At 54.1% G+C, this 23,396-nt stretch overlaps 7 protein-coding genes across 7 annotated transcripts; 6 read left to right on the top strand and 1 right to left on the bottom strand.

The window, feature by feature from the left end:
* Positions 1-72: 72 nt before the first annotated feature.
* On the bottom strand, positions 73-948 carry QC763_303010 (uncharacterized protein; the record flags this gene model as incomplete). Its single annotated transcript, XM_062910751.1, has 1 exon — positions 73-948. One exon carries the CDS (start codon positions 946-948, stop codon positions 73-75), a length of 876 nt encoding a protein of 291 aa, XP_062766716.1.
* Positions 949-1,536: 588 nt separating this feature from the next.
* Positions 1,537-4,257, top strand: QC763_303000 (uncharacterized protein; the record flags this gene model as incomplete). Its single annotated transcript, XM_062910750.1, has 3 exons — positions 1,537-1,703; positions 1,856-3,674; positions 3,775-4,257. The coding sequence occupies 3 exons, from the start codon at positions 1,537-1,539 to the stop codon at positions 4,255-4,257; spliced, it is 2,469 nt and encodes an 822-aa protein (XP_062766715.1).
* A 4,566-nt stretch (positions 4,258-8,823) lies between these two features.
* QC763_302992 (uncharacterized protein) lies at positions 8,824-9,498 on the top strand (the record flags this gene model as incomplete). Its single annotated transcript, XM_062910749.1, has 2 exons — positions 8,824-9,216; positions 9,346-9,498. Exons 1-2 carry the CDS (start codon positions 9,064-9,066, stop codon positions 9,496-9,498), a joined length of 306 nt encoding a protein of 101 aa, XP_062766714.1. The 5' UTR covers positions 8,824-9,063.
* A 545-nt stretch (positions 9,499-10,043) lies between these two features.
* Positions 10,044-10,202, top strand: QC763_302987 (uncharacterized protein; the record flags this gene model as incomplete). Its single annotated transcript, XM_062910748.1, has 1 exon — positions 10,044-10,202. One exon carries the CDS (start codon positions 10,044-10,046, stop codon positions 10,200-10,202), a length of 159 nt encoding a protein of 52 aa, XP_062766713.1.
* A 1,114-nt stretch (positions 10,203-11,316) lies between these two features.
* QC763_302980 (uncharacterized protein) lies at positions 11,317-12,004 on the top strand (the record flags this gene model as incomplete). The annotated part of the gene is given in 3 exon segments (XM_062910747.1): positions 11,317-11,389; positions 11,408-11,486; positions 11,556-12,004. 3 exon segments carry the CDS (start codon positions 11,317-11,319, stop codon positions 11,827-11,829), a joined length of 426 nt encoding a protein of 141 aa, XP_062766712.1. The 3' UTR covers positions 11,830-12,004.
* A 3,726-nt stretch (positions 12,005-15,730) lies between these two features.
* On the top strand, positions 15,731-17,044 carry QC763_302970 (uncharacterized protein; the record flags this gene model as incomplete). The annotated part of the gene is made up of 1 exon (XM_062910746.1): positions 15,731-17,044. One exon carries the CDS (start codon positions 15,731-15,733, stop codon positions 17,042-17,044), a length of 1,314 nt encoding a protein of 437 aa, XP_062766711.1.
* Positions 17,045-19,374: 2,330 nt separating this feature from the next.
* On the top strand, positions 19,375-21,672 carry QC763_302960 (uncharacterized protein; the record flags this gene model as incomplete). The annotated part of the gene is made up of 1 exon (XM_062910745.1): positions 19,375-21,672. One exon carries the CDS (start codon positions 19,375-19,377, stop codon positions 21,670-21,672), a length of 2,298 nt encoding a protein of 765 aa, XP_062766710.1.
* Positions 21,673-23,396: the final 1,724 nt, after the last annotated feature.

Genomic DNA, 23,396 nt, shown 5'->3' with positions numbered 1-23,396 from the left:
TAGAACGCCAGGCCATTCATAGCCAGAATGTAATCGAGTGTAACCCACACGATCACAGTCATCTCCCAAAACCTAAAGCGTCTTTGAAAAGTGCGCCCTAAACTTCCTCGTCGCCCTATCCGCTGATCGAAACTGGAACTGATCCCCATGAAGCTCAAACACCATTCTCGACTCCTTTTTCTCTTCTTCTCCCGTCTTGATAATCACCGGCACCGGCACCTCGACTCGAAAAATCGTCCCCTCCTTCGGCACCACCTTGATCTTGTTCTTCACCGTTATCATCTCAAACGCAAACTTCCCGTCTTTGACCACAATCCCCTTGATGCCAACCCGACTGACGCACCCACTTCTCACCACCTCGACCCCGGCGCCGTGGAAGTCAGCGCTGGCGAGCTTAGCAGCGGCGGCTTCTCCTCCGGTGTAGACTTCGCTTCCGAGGATTTCTCGAATGTAGCCTAGCCATAGGTTATGTAGCGGTTCGAAGAGGGCGTATTTCTGTCCTTCTTTTGGGATTTGGTAGAGGCCTTGCTTTTTTCGCTGGGTGGCTGAGACGGGCTTGGGTTTGAGTGCCTTTGCTCGGCGCTGTTCTTTCGCTCTTTTCGCCGCGAGATGTCGGGCGCGACGGGCATCGGCCGGAGGGGGGGAGGTCGGGCAGAGGAAGAGGGGTCGCTGGATGACTTTCTCGGTCAGGATCTTGGTTGCTTCTTCTGGCTCGAAGGCGCGGTTGAGGAGGTCGGCTGCTATGGACTGGTGGTCCTTTTTCGTTGGGACTATCATAGTGATGCGACTGGATATATGTGTCTCAGTGAATGGATGGTGATGCAATTGCAATTCTTGGGTTGGAGAATGCGATTGTGACAGTGGATGACTTTTTTTTTGCATGGAGCTCCAATTGGGGCAGCTCGGGCAGTTCACGCCAAAAAGCATGGGTGCTGGAGAATTTAGCATGTAAGCCAATCACAGCTCGCTTATTCGCTGCTTCGGCCCCTCTTCCCCAACTTTACCTCCCCCTCCCTCCCCACCGGGGAAACAAGTGGCGTCCCCGCTAAAGCACCTTGAGCCTGGATCCCCTGCCGAGCGCCCTTCCGAGCTCCAGGCCAGGCTTTGGGCACTCAGTGTGTGTGCCACTGTGCCACATGTGCCCTGCCTCGGGAAGCAACGGCATATTCCAACCTGGAAAGTGTCTGTCGTCCCCGTGAATCTCTTGTTTTTGCTGGCTTTCTTCACGTGCTTTTGTTGTTGCTGTTGACAAGTGACGGTGGATGAAGTCATATCTAAGCTGATCCACCTCTCTTGAACATCTTAATCTTTTGCGCCGTCTCTTCTCTCAGTCCGAATCGAAACCCAATTTCTCTGTTTTGACAACAAGGAAAAGCGTTTCCGTGTGAAAGATAGCTCTAGAGAGATAGTCTTGTGTCCCGCTGTCCCGCGATTCGAACATCCCTCCTTCAAGAACGCCACTTACACCTCCCATACACCAACCACAAGCGCGCGAAAGACGATTTTCTCCCTAGAACACCGATACCCTCACCGAAAATGGCCCCCGACGACCGCGACCGCCACGACTCGGCCCCAGACCTGCGCATCCTCGGCGACAGAATTACACTTCAACCAAGTGGATTCATCGAGCCCCCCAAAGACAAAGATGAAAAAGACGAGGCGTTGATGAAGAACGTAGCCCGCTTCCGCTCCGAGCCGTTACGGTACGCCTTGTCTTTCCCTTTTCCCTCTTCCCCCTTCTTCTCCCTCTTCACCATGGCCATCATCAACAACCAACCATGTCCGACCTCCCCACCCCATCCCCCTCGGCAATCTCCTTCCTCCCCTCCCCAAGCACTGACCCCTCCTGGTCCAGCTTCCTCCGCGATGTCTCCCTCTACGTGTCCGGAACAGGCTGGCGCGCCTACGACGACGTGATCGGCCAGCCAATCTTCTACAACGGCTTCTCCGAGCACATCAAAACCCAAGTCATGTCCGCCACCGTCCTCCAAACCAAAATCGCCCAGCTCGCCGACCTGCGCATTTCGGTAGAGGAAAAACAAGGCCTCCTCCCACCCCCAAGTTCAGGCAGGGAATACGAGATCAGAAAAGCCAAGAGACGCGCCGAGTTGGTCCAGGGCTTACAAGAAGTCGCCGAGCACCTGACGGATAACATGATTTGCAAGTTTGAGAGCAAGACTTTCATCCGCGGGGCGTACTACCTCGTCACGCAGTTATTGCTGAGGGCGTACCACCAGGGCATCCACGTCTCTAGCGAGGAGGTGTTGAGGCTGAGGAATGTGGCCGAGGAGGCGGAGAAGAAGAAACAGAGTATTATTTTCCTGCCGTGTCACAGGTCGCATGTGGATTATGTTGCGCAGCAGTTGCTGTGTTATCGGCTGGGGCTGGCGCTGCCGGTGGTGGTGGCGGGGGATAATCTGAACTTTCCCCTGGTGGGCAGCTTCTTGCAGCATGCGGGGGCCATGTATATCAGAAGGAGCTTTGGGGATGATCAGCTTTATACGACGCTGGTGCAGGCGTATATTGATGTCTTGTTGCAGGGGGGGTATAATCTGGAGTGTTTTATCGAGGGGGGGCGGTCGAGGACGGGGAAGCTGCTGCCGCCAAAGTTTGGGATCTTGAGCTTTGTGTTGGATAGCTTGCTGAGTGGGAGGGTCGAGGATGCGATCATCTGTCCGGTTTCGACGCAGTATGACAAGGTTATCGAAACGGAGGGCTATGTCACCGAGTTGCTTGGCGTGCCCAAGAAGAAGGAGAACTTGGCGGATTTCTTGTCGGGGGGGTCGAATGTGCTGAGCTTGAGGCTGGGGAGGGTGGATGTGAGGTTTCATGAGCCGTGGAGTTTAAGGGGGTTCATCGATGACCAGATCAGCAGGCTGAGCAAGGTCCCGTCTGCTATCCACGTCGATTGGACAGATACCAAGAACCAGGTCGTCAGGCAAAAACTGCTTCGAACGCTTGGTTACAAGGTCCTGGCAGACATCAACGACGTCTCGGTCGTCATGCCCACCGCCCTCATCGGCACCGTCCTCCTCACCCTCCGAGGTCGCGGCGTCGGCCGGGCCGAACTCATCCGCCGGGTGGAGTGGCTCACGGAAAGGGTCAGGGCCAAAGGCGGCCGCGTCGCCCACTTTGGCAACCTCCCACTCTCGGACGTCATCGAGCGCGGGCTCGAAGTCCTCGGGAAAGACCTCGTCGGCGTGGTCGAAGGCCTCGCCGAACCGACCTACTACGCCGTCGACCGCTTCCAGCTCTCCTTTTACCGCAACATGACCATCCACCTTTTTATTTCGGAAGCCTTGGTCGCAGCAGCGCTCTACACAAAGGTCAAGCAGGGGGGTGGCCCGGCCATCCAGGATATACCCTACAAGGAGCTCCGCGACCAAGTCCTCTTCCTCTCCTCCCTCTTCCGCGGCGAGTTTATTTACAGCGGCGAAGGCCTCCAGGTGAACCTTGAGCGCACCCTCGCCGGCCTTGAGGCGGACAACATCATCATGATTGAGCGTGACGAGCAGCGGAACATAACCAAGATCGGCCTCTCCGACGCGGAGCGCGCAGCCGGCCGAGAGAATTACGACTTTTACTGCTTCCTCATCTGGCCGTTTATCGAAGCCTCTTGGTTGGCAGCCGTCTCGCTGATGGGTTTGACGCCACCCCTGGGACAAAAAGATGACGTCTGGATCCAAGTCTCCCGGGCGCAGGATTCGGCTCAGTTTGCATGTTTTCCCCCCTCCCCCTTCTCCTCCCACCAGCTTGCTAACATTTGTTCGACAGTTGGGCAAAACCCTCTACCACCAAGGCGACCTCTCCTACTTTGAAGCCGTAAACAAGGAAACGCTCAAGAACTCGTACCAGCGGTTTGAGGAGGAGGGGATCATTCAGGTGGTCAGGTCTAAAGACTCGAGGATCCCCCCGAGGCTCCGGGTGTCGCCCGAGTGGAGGCCGAGGAGGGATGAGGTGACGGGTAACTTGACCGCGTCGGGGAAGCTGTGGGACTTTACCGAAAAGATTGCTTCGAGCAGGAGGGAGGGGAAGAACAGACGGGATGGGGCGACGGTGAGTACAAGAGTGATCCGGTTGACGGATGAGCTGGGGCAGAAGCTGTGGGAGGAGGCCGTGAGGGGGGTGGATGGGGGGAAGAAGGCCAAGGGGTTGAATGCGCCGGCTAGGTTGAGTGCGGAGGAGGAGAGGGTGCTGGAGAGGAGTCAGAGGGAGAAGAAGAAGAGGAGGACGTTGGAGGGGAGGGCGCATTTGTAAAGACAGCAAGAAGCCGGGGTTGCAGGACGGCTGGGGGGCCAAAGGACAGAAGAGAAATGTATTTACGTTGGAACGATGGTACATAAATGATGACATTGAAGACTTGAAGGAGGGACTCCATGATCCCAGCGACTGGTAGAGTGATGGTGCAATGGTTCCATACAGTTGAAGGCAACACGACAACGAAAATTGTTGGCATTTTGGATGGTCAGCTCATCACCATTTTCACAACAAGCATAGACACACAGGCATGAGATCCCAAAATGTCACTAACTATGTTAATAACACTATTCCTTAACCGAAGAGGCACCCGAACACAGCAAGCCCAAGACTTTTTCAACGGCTCCCACACCACCACAAACTTGACCCTCTCCCTATCTCGCTCGCTCGCTCGCGCACACAGGTAACGTGCTGGTCGTGCTGGATCCGGAGAACCATGCAGTCATCCCAACATCCCAGGCCGTACCACCAACGACCTGTACCATTCTCCATTATTTTGCCCGTGTGCGGTACCCAACGGTAGCTCCCTCGCGGGACTATCACAACGTGCCACCCAAGCACCAAGCAACTGGCGAAGCTCTTGCGGGCCAGACCCTCGCGCTGGAGCCTCTTCTTGGGGTGCCGGCTAACTCTCCAAGGAGGGAGCCATGGTGGCTGCTGTGGTCAACTTTGATGGTTTCAGACATCTCGACTGCTTGCCCGCCGCCTCGAAAACCTGGCGTGGTATGATGAAGAAGACAGAAGCTGTCGACCTAACATCGGGGAGATACCTGAGACGGAATGCCTATGCGGGGGCCAACGACGCACTTAGGAAAAGAGGCAGGCGCTATAGTCATCAGCGACCCATCTTGAATGACAAATCCACGATGGGAAGCTCTCGGTCCCCAAAAGAGGCCCCTTGTGAAGGTATGTCTTGTGCGAGCGCAAGGGTGGCTGCGGGTAGATTGGAGATGCCGAGTATATCTTGGGCCGAAAACTGGGTGTCGAGCGTGATGTTGCGACCGAGAAGAACATGCAATGGGTGAATGTCTAGAGGCGAGTTTCGTCGAGAGGCTGTACAGGCTTCCGACGTGGCCATCATCTGTAAAGGCAACTTTGTGAGCAGTCGAAGTGGTGATGGCGGGCGTGAATGTCGACCTCTCAAGGTAGGAAGTGCTCAGGCCCGAGACGAATTGCAAGCAATGGAGGCCGGTCAGCAAATCTTGGTTCAGGATCCACTGCTTCAAAGGCCTTGCTGAGAGATGACAGGCAAGACATGGTGTCGTCTGCCCCCCGCTTGGTGGTTCACGAGGTGCTGCAGGTGGTGGACGGGTGCCTGTGCCTTAATCAGAGGCGGTTGGCTTCGAGGGCAATTGTTGGGCTTGTTAACCCGTCGGGGCAAAATGCAAAGCTTCTCATGCCCATCGCACCCTGGATAGCGAGGCAGGTGGTACTTACCGAGGCATGCGTGCAGGCCAGATGAAGTCAAGTTGACATATCGCATCGCCATGACTTGGATGCTGGACGTCTCCAGCGACGGCAATGCAGAGAAACGCTCGCAAGTGTGCAGGAGAATGCACGCCAGATGGCTTCGGACTCGCTGAGAACAGAGATGGCAAACACTTGACCTAGGGCAGATCGTGTGGCAATGGGCTTCTTTGGGGGTCTGTGTTGGAAGCCTGATGGTCAGCCTCCGCTTTGAAGATCGAGTCCTTCCCCATTGCATGATGGGTTGGGAAGAACAGACGCACCAAAAAGAGAGCAAAATGTGAAGATACACCCCCTTGCCTTGGCCCCTTGCCAAGGACGTCCTTTTGGTATGACACAAAGCACAGTTCCTGCCAAACGACGGCAAAGCCTTGTAGCTGCTCGATCCCAGGCCAAGGAGCGTTGCGAACTGCAGTGCAAAGCCCCGTAGTGCTCCACCTGAAGTGATCAGAGGCAAAGGGGAATCGGCATGTCTGAAGATGGAAGCCTCTGTGGCAGCGAACGAAGCATGAAGGGAAGAGGGATGGCCATGTGTCAGGTGTCTAGTCGGGAACCAACTGTCAGCTACCACATTTAAGTCCACTGCAGGAACGGTGCACTAACATGTTTGCTGGTATGTAAAGCTACCAGGAGGACACTGAGACCCTTGTCGAGGTCACGGTAGTAGGATTGGCGAATGATTGCCGAGGACAATGAAGTGTTCTCGACGTCGGAGGAACTGACTGCCAAGGGCTGCCATTTTTGAGGCTGGGAACAAGAGAATTGGAGGAGACGATTCTTCGCCACGATCTCAAGTCATTGAAGAAGAACATATTCAGGAAGGACAGGAATGGAGGTGCTGGGGAAATTGCTTTTTGAACCAGTAAACAGGTGTAGAAGGGTAGGCAATTGCAGGAGACAGAACCGAGCGACAGAAGATCCTGAAAGGGAAGGAAAGGGAGTGTCAAGATGATGTGAAGAAGAACAGGCGCAGACTGCCTTCCCTTTCCACGTCTGCATCTGTCACCTCGTCTTCGGGTAGTGATGATCTTGGGGATCGAACGATGCCAGACACTGTCCAGTGCAGTGCCTTCTATCCCCGAGACAAGGAATGGGTTGGTGATCCGGCACTAATACCTACTACGTAGCAGCTCTGTTGCCTTTCTGGCCCATTTCATGTGCCTTCGCGTGTTTTATGATGTTGAAAAAACCGGTGCTGGGGTATCACACAGGGCAGGAGTGCAACATTTGATTACCAAGTCACGGCAGGCAGTGTGTCCCATTTTGTCTTCTTTTTATTTGGGCAGTACCACGGCAATGGGAATCTCAAGTCTATATTATGACACGCTCATATACCTTCAAGCTGTTGCATTTGCCTTGTTCTGTTGAGATATTTGGAGATCTCTCGAACGTACCCGGAGGCTTCCAGGTTCCAGTTGATTGTAAATGTGACTTGCATTTCCAACTCCCCAACATAACCAATCTCGGGGCACCCATTCAGTCCCGTCAATGATTTTATTCACAAGCTTGATAAGAGGTTCCTACATGAATGCACTGCTACCAACAAGATGTTGGGAGCCGGGGTTCACTCTTGCCAAATGGCACCGGAACCAAACTTCAGCAGCAGGAATCTCGGGCAGCTCCCTCAACAGCAATTCCGGCGAGGGATTCACCACACCGGTCTATGCCGCAAAGATTGATAAAAACACCGTGATCAATGTTGTTTTCCTTGGAAGGGTGATATCTTGCGATTCACAAATGCAGCTGAACCAGCAGTTCCCACGGCGCAATAACTCATGCGTCCTTTCAAGTAGAACAGTCCCGGAACTGTGGTAAATCTGCATGGGATATCACACCATGTTGCATTGGTAACAGCGTTGGAACTTTGGTAGGCATGTCGTTGGTTTACAGTAGGTATGTTGTTGGTTGAGGTGAAAGAAGCTTTATTTTGCCAGAGTTGGATTCTTCTTCTTGGCGACACTGTTGACACATGATATCCCATACCTTATTCGACCGTCGAAAAAAGATACCTCTTTTGAATGCGATGGCATTCACATTTCCGGCAGTGAGGTTCTATGGTGAACCAACGGCAGCCACAAGTCATCACCAACAGAAAATGCATGGTTTTCGACTTCTGGGTATGACTGCACTATGCATGACTTTGTGGCTGGCTGAGCTGAAGCGGTGAATTCCACCAACGTCAGCACTCTTCCTGTGAGATCACCACTGTTGATCTTTTTTTTCCCTGATCTTCAAAGCTCCCGCTTGGCTGCCGTTTGGTATCCACAGCGGGGCCCACCCATCAGGGTTCTCAGGGGTGTGAAGATCTCCAAAGCCTATGAGAGCCCAGACGGACGCTATTCCAAAGGTTGTGAGCTAGGTCAGGGTAAGGCAAATTACACGCGGTCAGCTGCCATCAGCCACTAGGATAGCCACGGACCATCTCCTTGATCAATCACCGGCCAATGGATCACCAGGTTGCAAATGATGAAGACCTGAAATTGCCAATTCTTGGTAAAGGAGAGCGTGACTTTTGAGAGATCAAAGACAGGAATCGGGCTCTAGTCTTCTATGATTCAGAAGCCCAGCTCGAAAAGAGGAAGGTCAAGTCTAACATTGATGTGCTGCATGCGCTAGTCGTGCCGTTTCCGCGCCGCCCCGCCAGTTGCTGACGACGGGACCCCACTATTCCGGACTTTGTGTAAGCGCTGCCCAGTTGCTCCAGACGGCGGTGCTCTGTGTGGGAGTCTGATGCTGGTCAGGAATGTTGCTTGGCGTTGCTTGGCTGGGCTGGAATGAGGCTGATGAAAGGCATTGTTGTTTATTTGGAAGAGACAGTCCGCTTGGAATTGATGTGTTGATTGGTCAGCAAGCGCCCTGAAGCTGTTCACAGTTTCTCACCACACTGGAAATTGGTGGCTCAAAGGCCCAGACGCCCAGAACAGTGGAACCAGTTCTCTGCAGGGTTCGCAGCACCACTAGCTGTGGAGACCTTCCCCGCGTTCAAGAATATCGCTAGGGCTGTGCTATGGCGCTATCCCCATTGTGGCTTATGGCACCATCGGAACCTACCCAAATGGGACAGCCCTTGGTAGCATTCCAACCATTCCACGCCAGGAATGGAGACATGAGCCATGTCACTGCATCAAGCAAACGCCGCCTGGGCCAGACGCTGGTTGGTTTTAAAGCTCCACGTTTCCCAAACATGTGAGAGATCCGGTGCTCTCAAGCTCCGATCCATCTTTCGCGCCACCTCGAGTTCCCCTGACCCTGACGTCCTTGGACATCTCGACCATTGTCGGCAAAGCTTTGACCGAGAATCAAAACCTCCCAACTCTTTCGTCCCACAAAACCACCAAGATGGGTTGTCTCAGCACTCTCAAGATCTGGCGGAAGAGGGGCCCAGCTCCGAAGCCAGTCGTCACCCATGCCAAGGTGGTCCACACTACATCCAGAGACAGTTCCCGTTCAACGGCAACCTATGATGAGAAACACGCTTCCATCGCCACCGAGGTACCAGGACCCCTTCCCATCCCCCCTTCGGCTCGTGGTGTTCCCATTCGTCGGGATGTCAACCCAGCCTACACGGCGTATTCCACACCAGCGGATCCTAGATGGACAGACTCATTGACAGCAAACCAGGCATCTTCACTTTTACCGTTCGAGGAAGCGAGACTCGAGGAAAAGGAGGCCGGAGACCCCGAAGTAGCCAGAAGACGAAGGGCCGAGGAAGAAAAGAAGGGGCAGGCCGAGAGAGAAGAACAGGAGCGACTGGATTTCTTTCAGATGATGTGAGCGCCTCGACCTCGAAGGCACAACACACATACACACACACACACCTTTTTTCCAGACATATGGTTGCCCTCGGCCCCGTCACTGTCTTGAAACACTCGCACTCGGTCCCAGCGTCGCAACTGCAGCTGCATTCTGCATGATACAGGCTTGGGAGCCGACATCCATTCGCTATATCCGCGGGTCCCCCGTGTCTGACGAGCTATCTCGGTGGTGGCTGGCGCCATTCCCCGCCTTCCACCACCCACAAGCCGCATGCGGCAGTTTACAACAAGCCACCGTGGGGTACCAGACTCGGATTCGGCGATTTTGATGCATTTTCGTCAAGTCAACTGAGACAACTGTTGTGGGATCCACCGGTGGTGTGGTTCCAGGCGCGAAGCTCACCTTCTTTTCTTCGCCCCAGCTCGTGGTTGCTCGGTTCTTCCCCCAGTTCAACTCGCCTTTTGCTCAGCTCGTTGCCTCACTTCGACAATCACCCATCGCCCCAAACACCAGATCGACCACGCTACTCCGAGCTACAATCTGCAACTATCCATCAAATCACGATGGTGCCTCCTTATACAGCGGAAGAGAAGCAATGGCTTCGAGTCCATTTCGACGGCGAGTTCAAGTTTCTTATGGCCTACGGCCTCAGCATCTACGACGAGGATGAACGGGCCGAGGGAAGACTTATTGCACGCGCGATGATGGCGAATGATGGGTGATGGGGGGTCGATCTTTTGAAGGGTTGAACTGGCCCAGTTAGCGTGTTGACTTGGGGTTGGCATCTGGGGCCTGTTGTGGCAGGGAAATCAAGGGCATGGGCCAACGAAGCCACTTCGTCGGTGCGTTTTTGGGTTCGACCTTTTCAGCCACACCAAGGTCATCTGGTTCGGCATGGGAGGGATATTTAGGCTCGCAGGAAGCCACAGGCGTTGCGAATTCAGGGTGTGGACATCGAGATATCCTACCCTTGCAATGCTTCCTGTAAATGCATTCCTTTTGTACGGCCATTATGGCCCGGATGAAAACAATCAACTCTTCATTCAACTTTCTACGTGCCCTTTTTTTTCTTTTTCTTTTTGGCCGTTGGCCCTGGACACCATGCCTCGCCATATCCCATTACCTGACATGCTTTGACTAGTGACTGCTATTCGATATCATGGACTTGAAAGATGGTCGAGACGCCTCTCAACTATCCTCCAAGGCCTATTAACTATCTTTCCACGTCTTCGTCTTCATCCCCACCGGCAATCCATCCTTTTGTTCATCACATGCCTAAGAGTTTTAGGTGAAGCACAAAGTGTTTTCTGCTTGCTTCTTGAGTTCTGGTCAATGAAGGCTTGCGGGGAAGGAGAGAAATCCGCTGTGCTGCAGCAACGAGTCAGACAGTGAGCAGCATAGGGATATCGCTGATCTTCTGGCACTTGCGCAATGTTGTGGGACCATGGAGCCAGTGGCTTGAGGAACAGCGAATGGGGCTTGATAGGCTCACCTTAGTGAGTCCGGCACGAAGTTGGTTTTGACTTGTGGAAGTCCGCTCCCGCTTGACGGACCTGTTCTTCTGTCTTTCTACATACCTACCTACCTTGGGGGTGTCAGGCGCGTAGTTAGAAGGCATTAAGAAGTAGTTGTTAATCATTATTATGTCTTGTTCCATGTCAAATGGGATTTTATAAGTGTCGTTCTCGTGATTCACAAATCTTCGGGTTTGGATTTGGCCAAGGTGCTCCAAGTTGTGTTTTGGCAAAGCCCAATTCCAACCTAGTCAGCCCCCGAACCGAGCTTCAAGAAAGCTAACCACACCAAGGTTTGTGACAGTAAAAATCTCCCTTTTCAATGAGTTCTCAAAACTTCCCGGCTCGCAACGTCTGTTTCGCCTTTTCAACCATCCACCTTCCATCTGAAACGAGTCTTTAGTGCCAGTCAGTTCTCAACACGTCACCCTCAGAGCCGCAGCGCGACCTCGTATCCCGCGACTGGATCTACTCCCCCAGATCCAATATCCCGTAAGCAGTCGCTGGCTTAGTACCCACTCTAACCTACCTGCGGTAAACCCACACTCACATCAACCATAGCATCGCTAGCGACAAAGGCTGGTTCACCTCCCTAGTACCCTTCCAAAGCCAAGTCACACACACCACCTCCGAAAGCAGCTCACCCGTCACCCTCGCCGTCTCAGGCATCGGAGAAGTTTCCGTCAACACCAAGCAGAACACACGCTGCAAAGAACACCCCTATGAACCAGGCACCTCGACCGATTTTACCTTGAGGATCAGACGCCCTGTTTTGCTCGTGCCCGACTTTTGGCTACAACATCCTGACGCACAGTGTCCATCGTTCGGACAGTAACTTGCACGGAGATGACGGGCGGCATTCTGTCTCGTCGCTGGGACCTGGCGGGGGTTTTCATTGGGGCTGGTACGAGCAGGTGATGCGGATGATGTGGGATCAGTTTGGAATAGACCCTCAAAATGTCGAGACGAGAGGCAGCAAAGAGACCAGAGATGCCGCCGCCGCCCCCGGGAGGACTAGACTCATGAAGGAGGCTCTCGCTGCCCATAAAAAAGAGAGGAGAGTTGTCAAGAAAAAGACGAGAGCTCTTGCTTACATATGGCGGCTCGGAGAAGGGTGAGAAGTCGTCTGGACGGCACGGCAATCCTCTTGCAACCAGAGGCGAACCTTCCAGCTGGATGGAATGATGGTTGACTCCCCGCCAAAGGTTGAGGAGACGGGGAATGCGTTGGAATGGCATGGTCCTCCGGAGGTTAGGAACAAGCGTTCCTGAATACAAACGTGTGTTTTAATGACAAGAGTCTACCTACCTACCCCAACCTCACCCTTCCCACCCCCATCATCATCATCTTCCCCTGTTGCTCTCCTCCTCCTCGGCTGCGGATAAAACCTCGACAAATCCACCCTCGTCGTCCTCTCCTTAACAACCCACCACCGAACCACAAACATCACCGGCCCCAGGAAAACAGTAACCAAAACCACCAACCCTATCGTCAAGCTCACCTCTCCCACAAAAACGCAGAGAACCGCTACCAAAGCAGCGTAGATCGCCTATCCACGGTGCCAAAAATCCCACGATCCTATTCCCGTGAATCTTCTCCCATGCCCATCCAAAGGCCTTGTGAGCAGGCACAGCAGCCCCCATCTGGAACCTTTCTCTCAGTCCTTACCCTCCTTCCCACTCTCTGTATCCTCCAGCTTATCGTCGGACTTCTCAGCACGATTCGTAGTATACATGCCAACAAGACAAATCCAATCGCAGTAACGACAAACATCCACACCCTGGGAGGGGCGTCTTCTAGCTCTTGAAGTTGCATACCAAAACAGCGCAGCAGCAAAAGACGTGGGAATAAAAACAAAAGCCAGCTCCGTCAAAACCGGCTAACATCTTCAGCCTGGGCAATGCCCCCGTTTGCTCTCGAGAAGTGACGTTTCCGCGCGGAGGTGCTCATGTGTACGGACACACCTAGTCACAACTGTCCTGGATTTCTTGCTGAAGCTTGATCACTTGAGGATGTGTCGCTGGCGCTGGTATGTGTGTGCGTGCAGAGCCCCGGGAGAACAGGCTCGAGATCTTCAGCTGTTGCCAACGCGAAAGCAAAGAATTCGGCCAGAGATTCCGAAAGCCGGGGCAACTCTCGCTGGGCCCAGTTGAGCAGTTCTCTCCAGGAGTTCGAGGCGTTCTTGCATGAGGCGCTCGCTGGTTGCGCTGGTGGATCATCTCGTCAAGAATGACCGAGAGGTGGCGAACAAGGCACATCGCGTCGATGCGGATGACTTGTAAGAGGGCCGGCGCTGGGATGAAGGGTTTTCGAGCTAGTCCAGTCCTCCTGGCCGTTCCGTCGTGGTCCGACTTTGGGTGTTTCTTCGTGACTTCTCGTTTCATAAAATCTTCTCTGTTTCGGTACTGCCCCTTGAGAGTGGTTGGTGCAAATGGCAGTCTCCATGTTGCCCGCCGGAAAGGCGTGTGTTCAGATCGGTGGATTTTCGCAGCAGCATCGACACAAGAGTCAGTGCGGCGCCGCTCGGATTCTTATACTACCAGAGGGAGTGGATCGACAAAGTAAACAGCTTTGACAGCCATATCAGGTCAGTTCTACCTAGCTCGGTTGTGGCGAGGATCTCTTGCTTACTCTGTTCGGCCGGTGCAGTGGTACTGTCAACAGACCAACGCTTCCGGAAGTACGTCACTTGTTGCTCCCAGACTGCTGTCGCCATGCTATCTTCAGAGCCAGACGAGCTTCGAAGCTTCCACTCTTGACGGGAGACATTGGTTCACGCAGATAGGATGTGATCAGTCGAGACACGAGGACCCTTTTCCATGTCCTGGGGTCCGCATCCTCGCAACTATCGGTCCCTCAGTACCCTGGGCGGTAGAGCTGTTCTTCAAAGACATCAGGGAATATGTCGAGGGCTAGACCTAGCGTACGGATTGATTTCGGGGTCGGTATCCTGGGCAAATAAGGTGTGGGACTCGTTGTGGGGAAGATCTAGCGGTGGTACATCCTTCGTGACCGGCTTCGCCTCGCTGTCAGGAGCAGTGCGTTCAAAGAAATGGCTTTGATCATGCCAGACCTGTAGAATATGTTGGCCAGTAGCATTGTACACCACAATGATAGTCGGCGACCCCCTCGAAGGACGGAATGTGTTTTTCCAGTGGCGCATATGATGTTGCTTCCACCGGTAGCGCGTGAAATATGTGTCTTCATGTTGGGGGCAGAGAAATAGAGGGGTTGGTGTTGCTGTTCACATCGATATCGCCTTCCTTTCTCTGCTGAGATCGGGACGGACCGGAGCCTCCCGGGCTGTCGCCATTGCCGGCTCGCCGGACGGGAGTTTGCTCATCATTACTGCTACTTTCGCGAATGCAGTGATGTGAACCATTTCGATGCTCGGGGTCGGAGGCAGGGGAGTTCATTTCCGGTGAGTACGCAAAAGCAAGCGTCCTCCATGCGGACGTTTTCCAGAGCATCTGTCTGATTTGTAGGCAAGACGTATGCCTCTAAAGGGCGTATCGACCACGTTCATGAGCTGAGCCTGGGTTAGCGTTGGCGGAAAAAGATCGGAAGTTGAACCAACAGCACCTCACGTCCTCTAGGTATTCACGTGGGCTGGTGGCACGCTGCCCTCGACACCGCTTTCCGAGTTCATGGAACCCGAAACAAATCAGTCACTTTCAAGCATTGGGCACAATGGCTTCACGAGAAGGCAATAGTCGGAGACCCAGTTGGCTCTTGCGGCTGCGTTCCTTCCTGAGATTTGCCTGGTTGCCCAGTTTCCCAGAGCTTGAAGCTAAATCGATCCAGCCCTGCCTCCTCGGCCTTGATGTTCATTCTCGCTCTTCTACTAGCTACCTTCAGTAGTTGGTGTACGGAAAAGGAATTTGATGACAACGGCGTTGAAGTGGACGAGTGACAGGTCAAGCCTTTCCCTAACAATTCTTTCGTCAAGGCCTGTGTTTTGCCTGCCTTCGTCGGAGCGGTACTGTCGTTAGTTGCTGCCCTTTGGCAGCACTCGGCCGCTGCATCAACCGCGTCCACCATCACCTACATCAGTGGTGGTGAGATTGAAGCAACCATTGGAACTGCTGCCACGGCCTTGGTTTGGACCACCTGTGGTGTCTGCTTGGTCATGTTAGGGACAGTGTCGACCGTCGCCGTGTCATTCTCCCGATTCTGGGAATGATTTTGGATACATATAGGTACCCGTAAGGTACCTGATGAATAAATACCTTCTATATCTATGAAAGCTCATGACGAATTTTGTGAAGGAACAGGGGGTCACCTCATAAGTCCTCACAAGTAGAACAGCCAAGTCCTTCGCCAACCACAACAAATTGCGATCTTCCCACAACACCAGACCGTCACTCACTTCCACACCACCGATCTGCAGTGCTGCACTATTGATCACGAAGTACAATTCTCTCCAACACGAGCGTCGCACATTCCTGGTTTCATCATGCTCTGCAATCTATCCAAAAATAGCAACTTCCGGCAAAATTCCCCGAGAGACATATGATCCCGCTCACCCGGTTATATTACACCTCGCTTGCCTGTTCAACGGGACACCAAGGCCGATTCATACGGCCCTTGGAATGTAGCGATCTACGAGACTTTGTCTAACCCCAGCTTTTCCTGACCGACGATCCCACGTCCTTATAAGTCCAGTTTCCCTCCCGCTTCGACACCCACCTTTTCTCTCTCCTCAAGGCTATGAGGCCCTCCAAAATACCACCACAATGAAGCTCCTCGCCTTCCTCCCTCTCGCCAGCGCGAGCATTGTGATCCTCCCAGGCGGCTCCCCCCTTCCCTACCGCCCCTCCACCAACATCACCCTCTCCTCCGCCTCGGACCTCCTCCGCCAATCCGCCCCAAACGAATTCCCCAACTCCACCGTACAACTCCTCCTGTCAGCCTACTCCGGCACCCTCGAGCCCGCCGCCGCATCAACAAACTTCTCCTCCCACCTCCCCTCGGGCGACTCTTTTGTCAGGAGCGCAATCCAAGCGTGGGGTGAACACCTCCACCTCGTCCTCCGGCCGGACGAAATCTGGTTCACCATCTTGACCCAAATGAACTTTTACATGGAAACCCACGCCGAAGCCGTCCGCCACCTGTTTGTCAAGCACCAGGGTCAGGAGGTCATCTTTATTGAGGATCACACCTGGACCGACGTCCTCTGGCGATTCAAAGAAGAGATTCAGAAGCGGGTGCTGACGCCCTGGTTGGAGGAGTGGATCGTCCCTGGGTTTTCGACCACGACGGACAACGATGTTATGACGTCCAATATTCTGATGATGGGGCTCGTCAAGGCTTACTTTCGCTACGAGGGCGGGATTATCTGCGGGCTTCCGTCTGTCACACTGGAGGGGACGAGGGAGGATTGGGTCAAGTTGGAGAAGAAACTGGAAAGGCTGGAGTTTTTCGGGGAGGAGCCGAAGGAGTATAAACGCCGGTTGGCGCCGATTTTCAAGAGGTTTGTCAAATCCTGGGATGAGCCTGACTCGGCCGAGACGAAGAGGTTTTGGAATAGTATTGTTTTTGCGAGCTACAGCAACATCTGCGGTGCCGCTCCCCTAGACGTGAGCGGTTGGATCACCGGGTTCTTCTACTGGGATGAGCAAGGGCAGCCGTGGGGGAGAGGGGGACGGTCAGTGGTCCAGTTGGATGGGGTTGACTACTGGAGTCAGGATATTACCCGGCTTCCCGTCGGGTATGCCAGGGCGCCGTTTATCATGAGGGATTTTGGGGGAAAGGATCGGTTTGAGGCATATGTTGCGGCGGGTAACTTGGGGAAGAGGGTGATGGAGGGGTGGCCAGTGGGGTACGAGGCTGCGCTGGAGAGGTCAACCGGGGCGAAGGTGGATAGGGAGAGGTTGAGGACGCAGAGGGGGGGTCATGCTACGCTGAGGCCGCTGTCGGCTTGGATGCTTTATGGACCGTTGGCGCATAACGCGACGAAGACGTACAAGGCTGCGGAGGCGGAGTTGGGGTTGTTGGCGAGCAGGACGAAGGCGAATCTTGGGGAGACTTGTGCGAAGCCTCAGGAGTAGGTAGGGCTGATGTTGGAAAAGGAAAAGCGTTCTTGTAGTGGTGTTGTATTGTCACTTTCACCATTTTACCTGAACCGTTTCGCCGAGTTTCGTGCGACGCTCTTTAACTCCGGTCACATTGTTCGAGAGGAGAACACCGTATGAATGCCAAACACCAGAATGAAATCCCCCGACTGGAAGTCTGGACAGCCTGAGTGCCCCTCACGGCTTTATGCAGTCTAATATCTCAATCATTCCACCTCTTCCTCCGCGATTCCTCTTCCAGAAAGTTGGGGGGGTAGCAATTGGGACCAGCCAAGGAATCCTTCCATGTTCAAAATTTGGTTGCGTGAGATTTCTGGTACCGATGACGGTTGTCGATCTATAGGTCGCCGAGATCTGATAAGAAAACTCTCTGAATGCGACAGTCCCTCGGAACATAATTTTTTCAATAAGCATGGTGAAACACATGCACAACAACAACAACAACAACAACAACAACATCGCCTCTTATAGCAACAATGTGGCTGGCAGTCCGGGTGGCGGTGTGTACACACGCCCACCACACCTCCGAGTTCTATCTTGGCATATGCAGTGTTCGAATTTTCGAGGAGGGAGAAGCGGAAGAAAGAGTCCTTGAACAAAGATCCGGCGTATATATCCACTGCGTGGGGTACAAGATCTGGAGTACGGAAAGTTTCAAGCCACGGACTGATATCAACACTTGTTGATACTCTCACATCTATTGGTCAATTCAAAGCCTTCATAGGCAACACCTAGCGCGCCATCTGGCTGGGTCTCAAACGCATGCAGACTATGTACACTACACAATGCCAAGAGACATACACCTACATAGACCGATGAGACCGTTGATGTCCACCACCCGGAAGCTGCCCGTTCGGAACACATGGCACCGGGGGCATGATTTGTTTCTACACACACATGTACGTATGGGTCTGATCATAGTGGAGAGGAGGGCTGAGTTCCCTGTACAAAAGCGGTGACCAATCCGTGGCCGAGGTTATCCTCAGCTCTTTGGTGAGACGTGATATGAGGCGGTAAAGTGGTTCGGCGGCTGAAGGCGGGGTTAACGGACCAAGAACATCATGATCGATGCCGGCCCCAGGTTCTAGATAGCCGAGCATGATGCGCGTTCGCGGGATGCCGGCTTCAGCAAGGCCATTGCGGCTGTCAGGAGAAGGAATTGGGGAAGCTGATTGCTGCCAGTTGTCAGTGGTTGCGTTGCCGACTTGGGCACCGCCTGGTGATGGGTTGCACTGAGCCCAATTCTTGGCCGAGGCACGGCCCGCTAATGCAGTGGGATATAGTGTAGACTATGGGGATGCTGGTTAGAATGTTTGAAGTGTGGTGATCCAGGCTGGCGGGTTCGAAGACGAGATGATGGTTGATAGGTAGGGGTTCATGGCCGTTGCACAAGTGAGCATGTGGTTGACAGCGAGGAGGAAGACAAAATGTCTGGTGGTGAAGCTGCCGGTGGCCGTGGCTAGCGCTGTAACAGTGGGACTGGGCGGGTCCAATAATCGCCAAGCCTGTCCCCTGCCCGAGAGGGTTGGCGATGGATGCTGCCACGTCGAAACAATGGATGGAGCCCCGGGCCATCAAACGACCAAGCGGCCTGCAGGAGACGGGCGAGAATTTTGCATATTTTGGCGAGGCGGTCTCGACAGGGGAAAACTGGGGGCAAAAACAGGAGAAGAGCAAGAGGACTGGTTGACGTTGGGCTCCATCGCCGTTCTCCATCTGTCACGCTGTGACGGGCCAGCAGATCCCAGCAGAGAGCGGCCGGGTGGGACTTGCAGCAACCTTAGAGCCCAATTGGACCCAAAAGTCTGGTGATCCGTTCAAAAAACACAACAGCAAAACCATTCACCATCGCGTGTCAGTGGGAGACAAAGTGCCAGGTATATATCCAGCCGACTACTACTTTCAGTTCCCCTTGGCCAACAACGTCCTCCCTTCATCATCTCCATCTCTGCCTACCTGACAAAAAAATACTGGACGTTCGTTCAACCATCGTGACAAACAAGACGTCAATCAAAATCCCCAGGATACCCATCGCAAGATAATAGCTCATACCCATTCGCCCCCCCTCTCCACTTCCCCAACCTTTCCATTTTCCCACTTCCCACCGCTGTTTTCACAACAGCGGAACAAACACCGTAAAACTGGCTTCCTCAGGATACCCGCGGGGTTCGCGTTACTACTCCTCTGCCACCAACGGCAGACCACCATCAGGTTCCTACAACGGAGAGAGGCCATCCACCCCATCATCATACAAGCACCAGCAGCCATCAGCACAGCAAATACCGCCCACACCACCGCCCACAACCATGGGCTCTCACGCTCCTCCACACCACAACCACCACAACCACCACCCCCAGCACCCAGATGCCGACCCCGCCCAGGCGGTCGACGGCCTGGTCCGCGCCATCCGCGATCTCACCTCGGACCCAAACTACAAGCTCGTCGCCGACGTCTTCAGTGAATTCCTCTTCGTCAAGGAGCAAAACAACCAACTCAGCACCTCTCACCAAGTATTACTGGAGGAATACCGCAAATTTCGCAATGAGCTCGAAGACCAAAAGGAAATCCTCGTCAAGGAGCGACGAGAGATGGAGCTGGTCGTCCAGGAGAAGGTCCAGGAGATCTTTCAGCTCACTGCCACCAGGACAAGGTTAGAGACCGACTTGGAAGCGACGCACAGGGCGTTGGAGGAGGAGATCGAGGCCGCGACACAGGCGGCGGAGGCGGCGGCAAAGAAGTATGCCGATTTGAGGGATCAAACGACGCTGGAGTATGCCGATCTTAAGGCGAGAAAGGAGCAGGAGTATGCCGATCTAGTGGACTTGAAGAAGCTTGAGTTGTCGGAGCTTAAGGCGCTCACGACGAAACAGTATCAGGACCTGGAGACGGCGAAGCTTGCTGTGGAGGAGGAGAAAAAGACGAACGAGGCGGCGGCGGCGGCGGCTGCCGTGCTGGCTGCGGGAACGATTGCTGCATTGACCGCGGCGAAGGCCGAGTTGGAGAAGACGCTTGAGCAGATCAAGGCCGACAATGACGCTACGATTCAGGCCTTGAAGGAGAAGGCGGAGGGACTGGAGGCGGCAGAGAAGGCGTTGGAGGAAGAGCTGGAGGCTGCCAAGCAAAAGATTGCCACTCTCGAGACAGCCTTGGAAGAGAGGAATAAGGAGATCTCCGGTCTCCAGGAGTCCCTCCGGGCCGCCGAAGAGCAAATCACCTCCCTCCAGCAAACCCTGGAAGAAAAGAACAACGAGATCGACGAGCTCCACGGTAAACTCACCACCGAGACCACCCGCGCGGAAAAGGCCGAGTCGGAAAACCACGACCTCCACAACCGCCTCGAAGACACCGAGCACAACCTCGAAGTAACCTCCAACAAGCTCGCCGACCTCGAACAGTACCGCATCGAGCTCCAGCACGACAACGAAGACACCTACGTCGCCGTCCTCGACAAAATCTGGACCACCATCGTCACCCTCGTCGAGACCTCCTTCCGACACGACATCGACGACGCCATCCTCTCCGACGCCTCCTGCTGGACTAACCTCCGCAGCTCCCCCTACCTCAAAATGGCCACCCAGCTGCAAATCCCCCTCCCCCAGTCCAACACCGCCGCCGCAAAAGGGATGCGCATCTCGGCTGTCCTGGCCATCCTGTCTCGCGCCCTCCACAGGCACATCTTCCGCCCCAACTACCTCCTCGAAGACGACGACGAACCCCTCCTCAAATTCCTCCGCGCCCTCGAAGACGACGACCCAGCCCGCGAAGCCCACTTCCGCGCCACCATGCTGGCAATGATGCCAGAACGCCAGCTCGAACAAGCCGCCCGCCGCGTCAAGACGGTCGTCAGGGAAGTCTCCTGGGTGGTCCAGCACCTCCTAACCGCCCTCCAATTCGAAGCCTTTTGCACCGGCCTCGAAGCCGCCTGCCGGCTGGCATGCGAGCAGTGGATGCGCATCCAGGTAGCCAACATGAAGATAGAGCCTTACTTTGGCCCCCCCTACGACGACTACGACTGGCAGGTCCTGGACCTGCCCGAGTTTGCCGAGGCGATTGAAAACGACAAGGCTGTCGAGACGGACGAAGAAGTTCCACCGACAAGCATCGACGAAAGACTTGAATCTGCGCTTGCAGAGGCGAGTAAAGTCCCCATTCCGGCTTCCATCAGAACGGTCAGTGCGGCTGGTACACTGCCGGGTGATAAGCTCCTCGTCAACGACACCGACAACGGGAGCCTTCACTCGGCCCACGAGCATGAAGACGAGTTTGAGGGCGAGGTGGACCCGGACGAGATTTTACTGGTCGTGTGGCCGAGCATGTGCTGTGTCGAGAATGGGGAGCTGATGTCCATCACGCAGGGGTTGGTGATTTCAAAGGAGCAGGCGAGGCCGGCGCTGGATGAGAGCAGGCCGCCTAGGCCGAAGCTGATTGCGAGGCCGGGGTCGAGGAGGGCGAGGACGATGAGCATGCCTGCTGGTCAGAGCAGGAGCGGGAGTCCGCAGAGGGCCATGACGGGGAAGGTGACGAATCATTTTATGATGATGGCCAGGGAGTTGGATTCGGCGGCGGCGGAGGAGGTGGCGTCACAGGCTGCTTCAGCTACCTAGTGGAGGAGGGGAGAAGAAAAAAGTCGGATGGGTTCTTTGTACAGATTGACTGAGCCGAGGTAGATATCGGTGCTGGATTTTCTTTTCTCGCTGACGACAGCATCACAAGAGCGGCATGTGTTGGGTGGGATGCTTTTTTGCACACGGGCATGGGAATGGTTGGCGCAATGGTTTTCGGGTACATGATGAGTTAGGGATATGTTAATGAACATGATTGATGATCTGTGCAAAAAATTCTCCTGTGATGGAGCCATGCACTGACCTCACTCGGTGAGACGTAGATCATGCCCATGGTGATAGTAGACAGAACTCATCACTGTAGGGCACAGAAAATCGTTCAACAAGATTCTTTTGTCAGACATTATCTTCAATTCAATTACATGCTTCAGATCAACTGTCTGGGTTCCAAACTTGGCATAATATCCGTACGCTACACCAATAACACCACTGCATTATCCCTGCACCACTCTTCCACATCTGGGTTTGTGTGTATTCCTCGTCCGTCCTCCTTGATCTCTTCCATTCATCGATATGCCCAACGCATAAACCAACTCCCAATATCCACACTCTACACCACTGTAGAGATATATACCACCTGGCCTACCCTGTGGGAAGGATGTCCTTTTGGTTCCACAACCAACAACACCACTGCACTTATCCTACACCACCCCACCTTATCATCCTCCTCGTCGGCCTGGGAGCTGCCTCCACCAACAACACCACTACACCTATCCTACACCACCCCACCGTATCGTCCTCCTTGTCGGTCTTCACCATATCCACACCCTACACCAACAACACTGCACAAATCCTTGATCACGCTCCCCTCGTCCTCCTCGTTGGCCCTCCCCATCGATTACCAAGCTAACAAAACTACACCGAACGTCCCCAGAGAATATCCACACAGAAACAAAACAAACAATTCTGGCTGCCGTCCTCCATCCCTTCCAGGGGACAGCAACATCCTTGACCAGGCAGAGTTCGCCCGACCAGGAACCATTCCCCCCTCTTCGAGTAAAATCTCTCGTGGGGCTGGCTCTCCGTCGGGGCCTTGACGCAATTGTGACCGCGTTGGCCTCAGCACCTTCGGCCACCCCCCGTCGCCTCGCTCCAGCGGGATGACCCTCTGCGACGTCTGCTGATGCATCCAGGCCGGGCGCCCCTGGGGATACTGGTGGTGGCCATATACGTGCGGGTTGGGCATCATCTTGTCGGTGGTGCCCCCACCGGCGATAAACCGGTGGTGTGCCTGAACCACAAACACAAATCTTGCAGAGCCGCTGCATGCTCCCCAATTCTTGTTGAAATATAAGCATTCGGATCGAGACTGCTGGAGCGATCCTCCAATGCCCCTGTAGAGCGCGGAAAGGTATGGTCGATATTGACTCCCTAGGAAATGACTTGGACGAAGGCCTGGTGGGTTTGAGAATTTTGTGTGCCCGAAAAGAGATAATTGTCAAATAAATGCTTGAAAAGAATGCTTGAAAGGATACTTGAACAGAATGCTAAAAAGGATGCTTGAAAGGATGGTCGAAAAGATACCCGAAAGGATGCTCGAAAGGATGCTCGAAAGCGATGTTAAGTAGCGATACTCAAAAGGGAGTCTGCTCCAGAACTAACAATGGGGCGACAAAGTCCCTGGGGGCATGTTACGGCACAATGCGACATGTAGGGGTTCGTGAATCCCATTTGAAGAGGGAATTGGATTCCTGTGTCTGCAGGAA

This window comes from Podospora pseudopauciseta, chromosome 3 (genome assembly GCF_035222475.1).
Source record: "Podospora pseudopauciseta strain CBS 411.78 chromosome 3, whole genome shotgun sequence".
In the NCBI taxonomy this organism is placed as follows: Eukaryota; Fungi; Ascomycota; class Sordariomycetes; order Sordariales; family Podosporaceae; genus Podospora; species Podospora pseudopauciseta.
This window is presented reverse-complemented; position numbering and strand designations above follow the sequence as displayed.